Below are 16,492 nucleotides of genomic sequence, written 5' to 3' on the forward strand. Positions count from 1 at the left end.
CCATAATTTATTGCACGCTTAAATCCGTCCTGAAGACCCTCGACCTGAAAAAAAAGGCAAAACAAAAAAACAAATTCATACTCCCTGGCCCTGTCCGCAGAAATCCATCGAGGGTCCCACGAAGATCTTCCATGGAGAACAGACACATCCAGAGATGTGTCTGCTCTCCATGGCTGCAGCAACACACTGACAGGAGCCATAGTTCCTGTCGGTGTGTTACTGCGCATGCGCGAGCGAGTTTACCGGCGGTCATTGACCCCGGCACTCTCGCTTACCGGCAGTGCTGCGTGGGAAAGTTCAACGCAGCTGTACTGCCGGTAACCGAGACGCCGGCGCCATTGAGCTCCGGGACAGTACGCGATACACTGCTAGGAGCTTCGCTCCTGGCAGTGTATCACCGGAGAGCAGCCGATCGTCGTGGGACAATCGTTTTATGGATTCTGCGGACAGGGAGTATGGATTTGGTTTATTATTTTTGGATTTTTTTTCTATGGACGAGGGCTTCGCCTACAAGTGTGGTGTTGGTGAGTATATACTCTATGTTTTATGTACTGTGTGTCATGTATGTCACGTTTATTGTGTGTGTATTGTGTGTGATGTGTGATGTGTTTTGTTTTACCGTACAATTGTGCTAAAGTCGCCGGACACAGGGACAACTCTCCCATCCTAATATCGGATGGGAGTAGTAGTCCCATACGGTGATTTAACACAATTGGGTGGCACTATCGTCGCATGGGGACACACATATACACATACATACCAAATCGATCAAGCGACCGACATCGATCCCCATGCGACGATATGCCTCCATCATGACAGCCACACTCCGCCCACGCACTTCCGCCCACGCACTTCCTCCTGCTTCCCCGCACTTCCGGCTGTAGCGGTTTCTGCACCACCAAACCGCAGAAAACCCGCAGATATTTTTTCATCTGCGGGTTTTACTGCGGGTTTGACCCTCACAATGGAGGTCAATGGGTGCAGAACCGCTGCAGTTCCGCAAAAAGAAGTGACATGCTGCGGAATGAAAACCGCTGCGTTTCTGCGCGGTTTTTCCCGCAGCATGTGCACAGCGGTTTGCGGTTTCCATAGGTTTACATGGAAATGTAAACGCTGTGGAAACTGCAGCGGACCCGCAGCGGCAAAATCGCTGCGGTTCCGCGGTAAAAACCGCAACGTGTGAATATAGCCTTAAAGTTCACTCACCACTCGGACGCTTTCAAAGTACGGGTACCGGATCCAGAGGTTGGCTGGTTTTCTCCGTGTCTCCCAATGAGACCAGGGACCCCTCCTTGGTACGACGATCCATCCGTACGCTGCACGAGCAGCTTCTACTGCTGCCATGGCGGATCTGGCTCCTCTCACTTGAGCGAGTCCGCCCCTCTTGCACCTCCTGCTGTGGCTGTAAGTGATCTGGTGAAAAAATCTCCATTCTGCTAACTGCCACTCAGCAAGAGCAGTCACCTTCAACCTAATCTGGTTAGTGACACTTAGCAGTACTACTAACCGCCTTTAAATAGCTTCATTTCCTGTGTTTTTTTTTTTTGACTTCCTAATTGTTTTTTAATTGATCACGTGGTTGATCCTGCCTGGCTGCTCAGCACTCCGTCCTGTGCTGCAATCAGGTGTATGTGCGCACCTGCTTATTGATTGATTACCTGGTTGATCGTGCCTGTACCCCCTCCGCTGCACGTGAATACAACCAATCACCTGGCTGATCCTGCCGCCATCCAGCCTCAGCTGGTAATTTAATCCATATGTGTCTCATTCTATGTGCGCCGCCGGTAGTTACGTCCGGTGCGCGCTACTTAAAGGGACTCTGTCACCTGAATTTGGAGGGAACAATTTTCAGCCATGGAGGCGGGGTTTTTGGGTGTTTGATTCACCCTTTCCTTACCCGATGGCTGCATGCTGGCTGCAATATTGGATTGAAGTTCATTCTCTGTCCTCCGTAGTACATGCCTGCACAAGGCAATCTTGCCTTGCGCAGGCGTGTACTATGGAGGACAGAGAATGAACTTCAATCCAATATTGCAGCCAGCGGGTAAGGAAAGGGTGAATCAAACACCCGAAAACCCCGCCTCCATGGCTGAAAATTGTTCCCTCCAAATTCAGGTGACAGAGTCCCTTTAATCAACTATTTCACCTGGTTGATCCTGCTCCCAGCGCCAGCATCTACGCATCCTCCTTGCTTCTATGTGCGCACCCGGTCACTATTTCCGGTGCGCGCTGGAATTCTTGGTCCCCCTGCCCCTTCGCACCGCATCCAGGGTTCCAAGTGCCGCCCAATCCCGGATGAAGCGCATGCGCGCTTCCTGCTTCTGGCCGCGCGACACACGCGCTGAGAAGAAACTTCACCGCATACACCGCTCTCCTCCCTGCGCTCATCTGCTTACAGGTACTCCATCAGGGAAGAGGGAAGGAGGGAGGGAGAGGGAAGAGGAAAACCCCCTTTCAGCGCTCAACAGGGAGGGTTCAATACCTTCCGAGGAGCCTTACCTAGCTTGGGCACCGATGTGTTTCACAGGCTGCATGGCCACCATGGATCAACAGGGAGGGCACCATAACTGTAACCTCCGTGGATCCCAAGGGAGCAGCAGGTTGTATGGTCACAGGGAGGTTACACCGCCGTGGCCTCCGAGGCCCTATCTTCACCCGGGCGTTCGCCTCACGGGCTGTGGCCATGCTTCGCTCAGAGGGGGCATGGAACACATGGCCCCCGAGGCGACTACCGGTACCTGGTGACGGGTGCAGCAGACTAGCGCCTGCCCAAATCAACCCAACCCAGGCATCCTCTTCTGTCTTCATCAGAAGTCTTCATCTTGAGGGTTCCCTGTCAAGGACAGGAAACCAACTGATGTGGAGAGAGGAGCCGCCCCTTTTATCTTGAAGGTTTCCTGTCCTTGATGGGTGGATCCCCTCTCTCGTGGTGCCGACATGTATGATGGAAAAAATATCGGCATCACACAGCTTTTTTACATAAAACTTTAATGTACTGACAACTGTGACTACATCAGGTAAATTCCCATTTTGATATTGTAAATTATCAAACAGGCATCGGTCGCTTTTAGATGAGCCTAATACAGACAATTATTTTGTACGCATACTATAGACAACACCTGGACCTCACACAGTTTATTGGAACTGGAGTTTATTCACAGAAGCCTATAATGTTCTATTGTCCATTATACAACTGTCAGTATTCTGCTCATCTGAAAGTGGCATAAAACACATTATTGCGACAGTATAACTATAGTCAACCAGTGATGCTTGTACATAAGTGTAGCCCACAATCTTTTACTTAACATTAAAAATGTATTATAACTTGAACTGGATCAGTCAGGGGAAACAAAGAGGTAGACAATGAGCTGTATATGTAAAGTTTTTTGTTTGGAGAGCCTGTAGGTCCAACTTTCACTCAATCCCAAAGAGTAAATGAATACGTTTCCTATAAGAGTTATAGAACGCAGCCAATCAGTAGTTGTATGGGGGAAGATTGTCAGGTCTCACAAGCTTTATTTACATGGATCTTAGAAAAATATAACCAACTTTTTGACATTAAAACATTGAATCAAATGATAGAAAACTGTAAATTCCTAATAGAGTTGAGAACATTTTTTACAGGATCATGGCCCAGTAGCCATGTTGGTACTCCATGGCATCCAAACTAGAGCAATGTACTTTGCCTACGACAATCTGAATCCTTGGTGCCTCTTCTGAATAGTAGGCCTCCAATCTGAGAGAGTCATCGAGGATGCCGACAGGCAGTAGGCAGTGATCACATCCAGCTGCCATAGAGTACTGATGTAGCCGCTGAACCAGGTTCCTGCAAATTGTTTTACTCTAGTCTAATTCCCAACTATAACACAGGAGACATGACCAAGTACCTAAATAATTATTCAGGCATGGTAGTTTTTAAATGTTGACACAAACTCAGTGTGGGATCAAGCAATTATTTCACATCTGATATAAATAATAATTTTTGTCCTTACAAATCAACAATATGCTGAATAACGATAACGGTAACTTGTTTTGCACATTTTCTTAATGAGAGCTTTGGACATGTGAAATCTAACGCATTGATAGCTAGGATTCTGAAATGGGCAATTTCCCTTAGGGATGATGAGCCCGATGTTCTAAAAACTTAGAATAGTCTCTGAAGCGTCTCCCACATGTCACACACGGAAAATGTTCTTTGTTGTGAATCCTCACGTGCCTGACCAATGAAGATTTCAGTCCAAATCTCTTCCCACAATCTGTACACATGAAAAGCTTCTCCCCTGTGTGTATTCTCTGGTGGACAATAAGAGATGAATTCCGAGTAAAGTTTTTTCCACACTCTAAACAATAGTAGCACTTTTTTCTACTTTCAATTTCATCAGATCCATCCCAAATGCCTCCTTCTAAATCGTGAATACCCAGCACATTTAATATTGGATGTCCTGAATGGTTGTTGGTTTCATCTATTTTCCTTGTACATTCTTCAGTGACAGATTCTGAAATGTTAGGATAATTTTCCAAATAAAGAGCATCTGGATATGTGCACTCATCCTCATTCTTCTGGCTCTTAGTGGGCCCATCATCTACAAAACCAAAATCCAACAATAGTTTACTATTAAGTTTATACATGCCAATATATGACACACAGATATTTCTCACTGATATATACAGTCCCGAGTGCCGGCGGCAGTGCCAGGTATTGAGGGGCGAGACTCGTGCGAGTTTCTCGCAAGTGTGACCCTGGCCTTAAACACAATATGTTTAATTAAAAAAAAAAAATGGAAAAACATGGCGTGAGCTCCCGCGCAATTTTCCGAACCAGAGAGGGAAAGCCAGCGACTGGGGGCCGATGTTTATAGCCTGGCAAGGGAGAAATACCCATGGAGCTTGCCAGGCTATTAAAGGGCCACTGTCACCCCCTGCAGCCGTTATAAACTAAAAGAGCCACCTTGTGCAGCAGTAATGCTGCATTCTAACAAGGTGGCTCTTTTAGTTTTGTGTTCAGGTATTATTAAAATAAAGCGTTTTGAAACTCTGCAGAAACACCTGTCTTTGTCCACGGAGGCGGGTCTGAAGCCTCCTCTGTGAAGTGCCCAACAGCCGTCACTCACATCTTCTGGGGCGATGGTCGCCGCCCCCTGCGCGCTGATTTCTTTTCAAATCCAACGCCGGCGCTGTGTAAATATTTGTGGGGCAGGCGCAGTAAGCTCTGGCTGTCTGACGTCACAGCCAGGCTTGCAGACTGCGCCTGTGCTGGCAGTGCGGCCACCCACCTCGGGAATCCCTGCCCCGCAATGTGTTATGCATTATGCACAGTGCGGGGCTAGGATTCCTGGGCATGTGCACTGCGTGTCTCAGACTCTCACCCACGTCCCCTGCCTTCCAGCCTCTGGCTATTCAGCTGAGCTCATCCTGCCGCCTCCTCCTTCTGCTCATAGCAATCGCCGGGAAAGAAACAACCTACGAAACTTGCCTGCTAGCTGGCTGGAGATTTGAAAAGAAAACAGCGCGCAGGGGGCGGCGACCATCGCCCCAGAAGATGTGAGTGACGGCTGTTGGGCACTTCACAGAGGAGGCTTCAGACCCGCCTCCGTGGACAAAGAGAGGTATTTCTACAGAGTTTCAAAACGCTTTATTTTAATAATACCTGAACACAAAACTAAAAGAGCCACCTTGTTAGAATGCGGCATTACTGCTGCACAAGGTGGCTCTTTTAGTTTATAACGGCTGCAGGGGGGTGACAGTGGCCCTTTAATATAAGCTCACAGCTGTATACTTAGCCTTTACTGGCTATTAAAATAGGGGAACCCCCCCAAAAATGATGTGGGGTCCCCCTATAATTAGTAACTAGCAAATGCTATGCAGACAGCTGTCGGCTGATATTAATAGCCTAGGAAGGGGCTATGGCTATTGCCCCTCACCCCCCGGCTACAAACACCAGCTCTCAGCCGCCCCATCTCTAAGATACGCCAATTTCGGCACTTAGCCTCGCTCTTCTCATTTGCCCTGTAGCGGTGGCAAGTGGAGTAATAGTTGTGGGTTGATATCACCTTTGAATTGTAAGGTGACATCAAGCCCACGGCTTAATAATGGAGAGGTGTCAGTAAGACACCTCTCCATTACTAATCCTATAGTTGTTACATGTTAAATAAAGACACAGCCCAAATAAAGTCTTTTAATGAATTAAAACACCACACAGTTTCCCATATTTATTATACGCCTACTTCCTGCGACGTCGTTCTCCAGCAAAAAAAATTAAATAAAACACCAACAAAAATACTCCCTGTTCAGATGTAGTCCATTTAACAGCAAGTGTCCCACGACGATCTCCCGTGTAGAGCTGTCACATCAGGCCTCCAATGATACACTGACCGGAGATAATACCAAAGCTCTTCAACTCCAAGGACGTCCACCCATTTCTTCTGATACATGTTCGCACCAATGACACGGCAAGGAAGGACCTACCGACAATCTGCAAAGACTTTGAAGAGTTGGGGAAGAAAGTAAAGGAACTGGATGCACAGGTAGTTTTTTCTTCTATCCTTCCAGTAGACGGGCATGGCACCAGGAGATGGAAAAGGATCCTTGATGCAAACAACTGGCTAAGACGATGGTGCAGACAACAAGGATTCGGATTCCTGGACCACGGTGTGAATTACTTGTACGATGGACTCCTCGCCAGAGACGGACTACACCTCAACAAACCTGGGAAACACACATTCGCCAGAAGACTCGCTACACTCATCAGGAGGGCGTTAAACTAGAAGAAGAGGGGACGGGAAGAAAAACATTAGACTTGAACAAAGAAGATCCAGGAAAACATACTCAGAAGGGAGGTAAGAACATTTCTAAAACAATCCACAGCGAGGAGATTGGAACAAAACAAAATCCTCTAAACTGCATGCTCGCAAACGCCAGAAGCCTGACAAACAAGATGGAAGAACTAGAAGCAGAAATATCTACAGGTAACTTTGACATAGTGGGAATAACCGAGACATGGTTAGATGAAAGCTATGACTGGGCAGTTAACTTACAGGGTTACAGTCTGTTTAGAAAGGATCGTAAAAATCGGAGAGGAGGAGGGGTTTGTCTCTATGTAAAGTCTTGTCTAAAGTCCACTTTAAGGGAGGATATTAGCGAAGGAAATGAGGATGTCGAGTCCATATGGGTCGAAATTCATGGAGGGAAAAATGGTAACAAAATTCTCATTGGGGTCTGTTACAAACCCCCAAATATAACAGAAACCATGGAAAGTCTACTTCTAAAGCAGATAGATGAAGCTGCAACCCATAATGAGGTCCTGGTTATGGGGGACTTTAACTACCCGGATATTAACTGGGAAACAGAAACCTGTGAAACCCATAAAGGCAACAGGTTTCTGCTAATAACCAAGAAAAATTATCTTTCGCAATTGGTGCAGAATCCAACCAGAGGAGCAGCACTTTTAGACCTAATACTATCTAATAGACCTGACAGAATAACAAATCTGCAGGTGGTCGGGCATCTAGGAAATAGCGACCACAATATTGTACAGTTTCACCTGTCTTTCACTAGGGGGACTTGTCAGGGAGTCACAAAAACACTGAACTTTAGGAAGGCAAAGTTTGACCAGCTTAGAGATGCCCTTAATCTGGTAGACTGGGACAATATCCTCAGAAATAAGAATACAGATAATAAATGGGAAATGTTTAAGAACATCCTAAATAGGCACTGTAAGCGGTTTATACCTTGTGGGAATAAAAGGACTAGAAATAGGAAAAACCCAATGTGGCTAAACAAAGAAGTAAGACAGGCAATTAACAGTAAAAAGAAAGCATTTGCACTACTAAAGCAGGATGGCACCATTGAAGCTCTAAAAAACTATAGGGAGAAAAATACTTTATCTAAAAAACTAATTAAAGCTGCCAAAAAGGAAACAGAGAAGCACATTGCTAAGGAGAGTAAAACTAATCCCAAACTGTTCTTCAACTATATCAATAGTAAAAGAATAAAAACTGAAAATGTAGGCCCCTTAAAAAATAGTGAGGAAAGAATGGTTGTAGATGACGAGGAAAAAGCTAACATATTAAACACCTTCTTCTCCACGGTATTCACGGTGGAAAATGAAATGCTAGGTGAAATCCCAAGAAACAATGAAAACCCTATATTAAGGGTCACCAATCTAACCCAAGAAGAGGTGCGAAACCGGCTAAATAAGATTAAAATAGATAAATCTCCGGGTCCGGATGGCATACACCCACGAGTACTAAGAGAACTAAGTAATGTAATAGATAAACCATTATTTCTTATTTTTAGGGACTCTATAGCGACAGGGTCTGTTCCGCAGGATTGGCGCATAGCAAATGTGGTGCCAATATTTAAAAAGGGCTCTAAAAGTGAACCTGGAAATTATAGGCCAGTAAGTCTAACCTCTATTGTTGGTAAAATATTTGAAGGGTTTCTGAGGGATGTTATTCTGGATTATCTCAATGAGAATAACTGTTTAACTCCATATCAGCATGGGTTTATGAGAAATCGCTCCTGTCAAACCAATCTAATCAGTTTTTATGAAGAGGTAAGCTATAGGCTGGACCACGGTGAGTCATTGGACGTGGTATATCTCGATTTTTCCAAAGCGTTTGATACCGTGCCGCACAAGAGGTTGGTACACAAAATGAGAATGCTTGGTCTGGGGGAAAATGTGTGTAAATGGGTTAGTAACTGGCTTAGTGATAGAAAGCAGAGGGTGGTTATAAATGGTATAGTCTCTAACTGGGTCGCTGTGACCAGTGGGGTACCGCAGGGGTCAGTATTGGGACCTGTTCTCTTCAACATATTCATTAATGATCTGGTAGAAGGTTTACACAGTAAAATATCGATATTTGCAGATGATACAAAACTATGTAAAGCAGTTAATACAAGAGAAGATAGTATTCTGCTACAGATGGATCTGGATAAGTTGGAAACTTGGGCTGAAAGGTGGCAGATGAGGTTTAACAATGATAAATGTAAGGTTATACACATGGGAAGAAGGAATCAATGTCACCATTACACACTGAATGGGAAACCACTGGGTAAATCTGACAGGGAGAAGGACTTGGGGATCCTAGTTAATGATAAACTTACCTGGAGCAGCCAGTGCCAGGCAGCAGCTGCCAAGGCAAACAGGATCATGGGGTGCATTAAAAGAGGTCTGGATACACATGATGAGAGCATTATACTGCCTCTGTACAAATCCCTAGTTAGACCGCACATGGAGTACTGTGTCCAGTTTTGGGCACCGGTGCTCAGGAAGGATATAATGGAACTAGAGAGAGTACAAAGGAGGGCAACAAAATTAATAAAGGGGATGGGAGAACTACAATACCCAGATAGATTAGCGAAATTAGGATTATTTAGTCTAGAAAAAAGACGACTGAGGGGCAATCTAATAACCATGTATAAGTATATAAGGGGACAATACAAATATCTTGCTGAGGATCTGTTTATACCAAGGAAGGTGACGGGCACAAGGGGGCATTCTTTTCGTCTGGAGGAGAGAAGGTTTTTCCACCAACATAGAAGAGGATTCTTTACTGTTAGGGCGGTGAGAATCTGGAATTGCTTGCCTGAGGAGGTGGTGATGGCGAACTCAGTCGAGGGGTTCAAGAGAGGCCTGGATGTCTTCCTGGAGCAGAACAATATTGTATCATACAATTATTAGGTTCTGTAGAAGGACGTAGATCTGGGGATTTATTATGATGGAATATAGGCTGAACCGGATGGACAAATGTCTTTTTTCGGCCTTACTAACTATGTTACTAATACTCCTGCACTGTAGTTCATGGGAGATCATGCTCTCACTTTACGGCACTAATTATCTCATGCAGCAGTGCCTCAAGTGACAGGATGAACAACGGTGACCTCTAGGCGGCGGAGTTATACAGTGCAGGTGGATACCTCCTGTCACTGTATCATCGGAGTCAATGTAAAGCGTTCACATCTCCTGATGTGACAGCTCTACACGGGAGATCATTGGGACACTCGGTAAATGGATTGCATACGAACAGGGAGTATTGGGTGGTTTGTTTTTTTTTCAGGCAATCGAGGGCGTCGGGGATTAGCTGTTTGGTAAGTATGTACTCTATGTGTATGTGTATGTACTGTATGTGTATATGTAAATATGTTTTTTTCTTCTAATATTCAACAGTAGCCGGATGATGGGACTACTATGCCATTATTGGCTAATGCGGTCACTGTTCTGTGACAGCAGACATAGCCGGATGGGACTAGTAGTCCCATCGGACGATGCCTGCCTACACACAGACCCGCACACCCACACACAGCCGTGCACACACCCGCTGACACACATACACCCGCACACAGACATGCACATCTTCTCCACACATACATTCTCCTCCGCCCACACACTCTTCCTCCTTCCTTTCTGCAGCGTTTTTCGCACTAACATCCGCAACAAATCTGCAAATCTTTTTACACCTGTGGTTTTGCTGCGGATTTGACTGACTCAATGGAAGTCAATGGGTGCAGAAACTCTGCAGATCCACAAAAAGAATTGACATGCTTCGGAAAACAAAACACTGCGAATCCGTGTGGATTTTTCCGCAGCATGTGTACACCAATTCTGTATTCACATAGATTAACATTGGTTGTGCACTACATTGCGGATTTGGTGCAATTCCGCGCGTCCAAAAACGTAACTTGTGCACATAACTTAAATATAGCATGTATAAAGTGAGACTGACCAAAGAATAAGAACCACAGGACTCCAGGACAGACTTCTCCAAAACAGTAGGCAGTTACACCCATGTCCCACTGGTTGCTGCAAGTTTTGCTTTAATGGCATGGCTGGACAATTTCCAATGTTGAAGTTGTCCAGAATCATGTGCATACCTGCTGCGTGCCTATGGTCCTCAACATTGCCCATTTGTTGATGTCTTCAATGTAGAAAAATACAGCCAGATTTTTATTAGTGATGAACGAGTATACTCGTTACTTGAGATTTCCTGAGCATGCTTGGGTGATCGCTGAGTATTTGGATGTGCTCGGAGATTTAGTTTCTGTCGCCATAGCATCATGATTTGCAGCTGCTAGACAGCTTCAATACATGTGGGGATTTCCTAACAAACAGGCAATCCCACATATACTCAGGCTGGCTAGCAGCTGCAAATCATGAAGCTACGGTGACAGAAACTAAATCTCCGAGCACGTTTCTGTCGCCATAGGATCATGATTTGCAGCTGCTAGACAGCCTCAATACATGTGGGGATTTCCTAACAAACAGGCAATCCCACATATACTCAGGCTGGCTAGCAGCTGCAAATCATGAAGCTACGGTGACAGAAACTAAATCTCCGAGCACATCCAAATACTCGGAGATCACCCGAGCGTGCTCGGAGAAACCCGTGTAACGAGTATACTCTCTCATTACTAATTTTTATCCATCATGCAATTCCATCAGAGAGGCATCAGATTGGCTCCAAATATACTCTGCAGCAGGACAACGACCCCAAATGAAGCAAATGTCATTAAGAACTGTCTGCAGTATAAAGAATACAGAATCCTGGAAGTGATGATATGGCCTCCTCAGAGCCATGATTTCAACATCAATCAGTCTGTCTGAGATAATAAGAGGAGACAGAAGGATTTACAAAAACCTATATCCATAGATGTGTAGTTTGTTCTCCAAGATGTTTGGAACAATCCCCCTTTAAAAACCTCCTTCAAAAATGGTGTACAAGTAGTGTACCTAGAAGAATTGATGCTTTGATGCTGTTTTGAAGGTAAAAAGGGTGATCACATTAAATATTTAGATTTCTATTTTATCTATTCACTTTGTATTTTGATAAATCAAAAACTTTGCTCCCCTTTCCACCACCTAAAGAAAAAGAGTTCGAGTTTAGTTCCCTGCTTTGGCCGGGATCACTCTTGCAAGTGCAATGCAAGAAACTCGCACAAGTTTTTCACATCAATACCCAGCACTGCCACCAGAACTCGGGACAGGAGCGTTCAGCAGCATAGAAATACATGCAGCTGCACGCTCCGGTCCCGAGTGCCGGCGGCTGTGCCCGTGCGAGTTTCTCGCATTGCACTTGCAAGTGTGACCCCAGCCGTAGAAAGATATCCAGTTCATCATCCTCAGAGCTAGAGATTTCAGATATCAGACCCAAATCACCCTTTGGCACATCTTTTATTTGCAATGTATGTTTAATAGGTATTTATTGTGCCTGGGGTTTACAATTTTAATTATTTCCCCTCTAATAATACATTTTCCATCTATAAACATAAATCAGGTTTCAGAAGCAACCTTTGCATTGTGGGCAAAGTAATTTTATGCAAGCTGTTCCTAGTATTAGTATTACACAACCATTCTTTATAATGTATTTTAACTGCGCTTTACCTAAAACTACCATCTGTAACTGAAATGGACAAAATAAAAAGCCCAAATTATTACATGTAATAAAGTGGTCAGCATAAAGCCACTAAAACATTAGGCCTTTGGTACTTTAGATGCTGAAACGCTTGGGTCATGACCCGTTTCTGCAGGACTGTCTGCCCAGAAATTTCCATGATGTGTTCAAGCATCCCCTTCCCTGGATACTACTTATTGAAGTTCCTAGGTCATCACTGGGGTTATCTTCCTTGTCCCACTCATCAGCACTGTTGTTTAGTAGGGAGACTCTCAGAATGCCCTAATATGTCCTTACCTAATCCAGCTTGTAAGGAGAAAAAAAACCTGCTACACTTCTATAGAAACAGTCAAGTTACAGATGATAGGGGCTTACATTTAGCCCCACTTCCATCTGCGCATTCAAAAGAACATGATTAAGTGTACGTAATCGGAGATGCTGGTGAGCGCATCAATAAGCCAAAAAGCCTAAGGGTGAATACTGGAGCAGAATTATACTACATATCTTCTGACTGACAGGATGACTTCTACCTATAGAGTTCAGGGTTGAGATACACCCATCATCTGACTGCGTGGAGTGAAAAAGAAGAAAAGAGTTGGAAATTCTTGAAAACATACAGCGGCATGTTTACTATGTTATTGTAAACAGTTAGGCTATGTGCACACGTTGCGGATTTGTTGCAGATCAGCAGCATTTTTTCTGATCCCTCCCGTAGTGTATCACTGCGCAGCGGTGCCGTAAGTGAGAGCACGAACTCCGGTGAACTCTCAATGTTACAGTTACAGGAGCTAATAGCTCCTGCAGTGTATCACCGACAAGGGAAATCGTCATTGGACACTCGGTAAATGGACTACGGCAGACAGGGAGTATTTATATTGCTTTATTACTTTATTTTTGTTACTGAAGCTCGAGGGATTCGGGGATTAGGCGATGCAGTTAGTATGGTAAATTAAGATTCAATAAAAGGAGTCTGTGTGATTATGTCAATTAAAGGATTTTATTCTGGCTGTGTCTTTATTTACCATATAACTATAGGATTATTAATGGATAGAGGTCTTATAGACACTTCTCCATTACTAAGCCGTGGGTTTGTTGTCACCGGACAATACAAAGGTGACATCAACCCCACAAATATTACCCCACTTGCCACCGCTACAAGGCATTTGGGAAGAACGAGTCTAAATGGCAGAATTGGTGCATCTATAAAATGCAGAATTGTTGCATCTATAAGATGCAGCATTTCTGGGGCGGCTGAGAGCTGATGTTTTTAGCCTGGTGGGGTGCCAATACACATGGCCCCTTCCCAGGCTATTAATATCAGCCCAAAGCTGCCTGCCTAGCCTTTGCTGGTTCGATTTTATAGGGGGACCCAATGTTATTAAACTCTTTATGTACCATTTTATTAATGAGGGTATCCGGCTGATCTACTATATAATTGTCTAAGGGTCACTTCCGTCTTTTTGTCTGTCATGGAATCCAAGTCGCTGATTGGTCGTGGCAAAACGCCCACGACCAATCAGTGACGGGCGCAGTCCGGCGGCAACATGGCTGCTCCTTCCTCCCCGCAGTCAGTGCCTGTTCCGTACTCCCCTCCAGTCAGCCCTCACACAGGGTTAATGGCAGCGCTAATGGACCGCGTTATGCTGCGGTGTAACGCACTCCGGTTACGCAGCTATTAACCCTGTGTGACCAACTTTTTACTATTGATGCTGCGTATGCAGCATCAATAGTAAAAAGATCTACTGTTACAAATAATAATAATAAAAAAAACGTTATTCTCACCCTCCGACGTGTCATCCTGTCCTTGGCAGTGCAAGCGGCAGGTTCCGGTGCTAAGGATGCTATGCGAGAAGGACCTGCCATGACATCACGGTCATATGACCGCAACGTCATCACAGGTCCTGCGCTCATACCAAACCTGGGACCGGAAGCTGCCACGTGCACCGCACACAGGCGAGAGGACTACAAGGGGCCCTTCAGAAGGTGAGTATGTTTATTTTTTAACCTGTTACATACGTGGCTGGGCAATATACTACGTAGCTGGGCAATATACTACGTCGCTGGGCAATAAGCCGGATTACTTACTGGTAATGCCCTTTTAATGAGCTACGACAGCACCCACTTTGAGAGAGGGACCCGCCCATAGGAACAGGAAACCTACAGAGACAAAAGGGTGGCCCCCCCCCTCTCCTCCTCAATTGTTTTTCAGAGTACGAGAGGAACCGCCGTTGTTAAATTAGTATATATCTGTAATTGTTAGTACATTTTATCATATCTATATTCACCCATGGGAATATTTTGCATTAATAACTATACATATTTACTAGGGTGCGAAGTGACAGGGTGCTGTCGTGGCTCATTAAAAGGGCATTACCGGTAAGTAATCCTGCTTTTTACCCTTCGCCACGACAGAACCCACTTTGAGAGATTTACAGAGAACCTTCACCTGGGTGGAATTACCGTACTAAGGACGGCTCTCCCGAATGCCAAGTCAGATGCAGAAGACAGATCAAGTCTAAAATGTCTATAGAAAGTTGAAGGCGTCGACCAGGTTGCGGCCTTACATATGAGCTCGATTGAGATGTCTTTATTCTCCGCCCACGAGGATGATACAGCCCGAGCTGAATGTGCTTTTACTCCCTCTGGAGGATCTTTGCCTTTTGACAAGTATGCAAGATAGATAGCATCTCTGATCCAACGGGACAAGGTAGCTTTTGTGACCCCGTAGCCTTTTCGGTGACCCTGAAAAGATACAAACAGAGCCCTACTCTGTCTCCAGGACTGGGTTCTCTCTATGTAGCTTAGAACTGCTCTTTTTACATCCAACAGATGTAGCTTCTCGTCCTCTGGATTTAGTGGATTATCATAAAAGGAAGGTAGAAAAATTTCCTGAGATCTATGGTATTTTGTTGCTACTTTAAGGAGATATGATGGATCTGGTTTGAGAACTACCCTGTCCTGATATGTCATTAAGAGGGTCTATGGAAAGGGCCTGGATGTCTCCCACTCTTCTGGCAGAAGTTAAGGCTATCAATAAAGCTACCTTGTATGTAATATTTTTTAGAGGGATAGAATGTAAAGGCTCAAAAGGAGGTCCAGTTAAGGCATCTAGGACTAGATTCAAGTCCCAGGGTGATAGACGTGGGACATGAACCGGTGTACACCTTTCACATGCTCTAACAAATCTTGCTATCCATCTATTACCAGCTATGTTAGCACTATAGAGGGCTCCCAAGGCAGACACTTGAACTCTCAAAGTATTAACCGATAAACCCATCTCATGACCTTTTTGTAAAAATTCAAGGATGGCGTTAATAGGAACCTTGCCAGAGAAGGGTTCCGTATAGAAGTTGAGGAATTTTCTCCCTACTCTGCTATAGATTAGAGTTGTGGATTTTTTCCTACTTAACAGTAATGTGTTGATTAGTTCTTGAGAGAACCCTCTTAATGTTAGTATTTGCCTCTCAAGTTCCCCGCGTAAGGTGGAGGCCCTTTACTCGTGGATGGTAGAATGGACCCTGAGACAAGAGGTCTGGTGTCAATGGCAGAATCCAGGGATCGCAAACTGACATCGCTCGAAGACAGGAGAACCAGGGTCTCTTTGGCCAAAATGGAGCTATTAATATCACTTTTGCTTTTTCTTCTCTTACTTTCTTGATAACCAATGGGAGTAGCATCATTGGTGGGAAAGCGTAGGCCAGATCGTATTTCCATGGATACTGGAGCTAGTCTACTATATCCGGATGATCTGCCACACTCAGGGATGCAAACATCGGTACCTGCCTGTTGTTCCTGGTTGCAAATAAATTTATCTGCGGAAGACCCCATATGTCTACTATGCTCCTGAATATCCGAGGATTGAGAGTCCATTCTCCCTGGTGAAGCGTATGGCGACTTAGGAAGTCGGCTTTTAAGTTTTCTACTCCTCTGATATGGAGAGCCGAGAGTGAAAGTAAATTGGGTTCTGCTAGATCGAAGATGTCTGCCGCTGAGCACATCAGACTTCCCAATCGCGTTCCGCCTTGCCGATTTAAATATGCGACGACTGTTGTGTTGTCCGACAGGATTTTGACATGAGACCCTCGGAGCTTGGGAAGGAAAAA

At 44.9% G+C, this 16,492-nt stretch overlaps 1 protein-coding gene across 4 annotated transcripts in view; it reads right to left on the minus strand.

Annotated features, from left to right (window-relative positions):
• Positions 1 to 3,133: 3,133 nt before the first annotated feature.
• LOC138676328 (zinc finger protein 189-like) overlaps positions 3,134 to 16,492 on the minus strand; it is a 50,409-nt gene continuing 37,050 nt past the window's right edge. For 3 of the 4 annotated variants that reach the window (XM_069765514.1, XM_069765515.1, XM_069765513.1), the window contains one exon: positions 3,134 to 4,583. In XM_069765514.1, the coding sequence (XP_069621615.1) occupies positions 4,114 to 4,583 (470 nt within the window). In that variant the 3' untranslated portion in view covers positions 3,134 to 4,113. Of the gene's footprint in view, positions 4,584 to 15,355; positions 16,478 to 16,492 lie in introns of those variants that run through there. The other variant, XR_011320774.1, reaches the window with a different exon arrangement.

The sequence above is a fragment of the Ranitomeya imitator genome, chromosome 4, assembly GCF_032444005.1.
Source record: "Ranitomeya imitator isolate aRanImi1 chromosome 4, aRanImi1.pri, whole genome shotgun sequence".
Classification (NCBI taxonomy): Eukaryota; Metazoa; Chordata; class Amphibia; order Anura; family Dendrobatidae; genus Ranitomeya; species Ranitomeya imitator.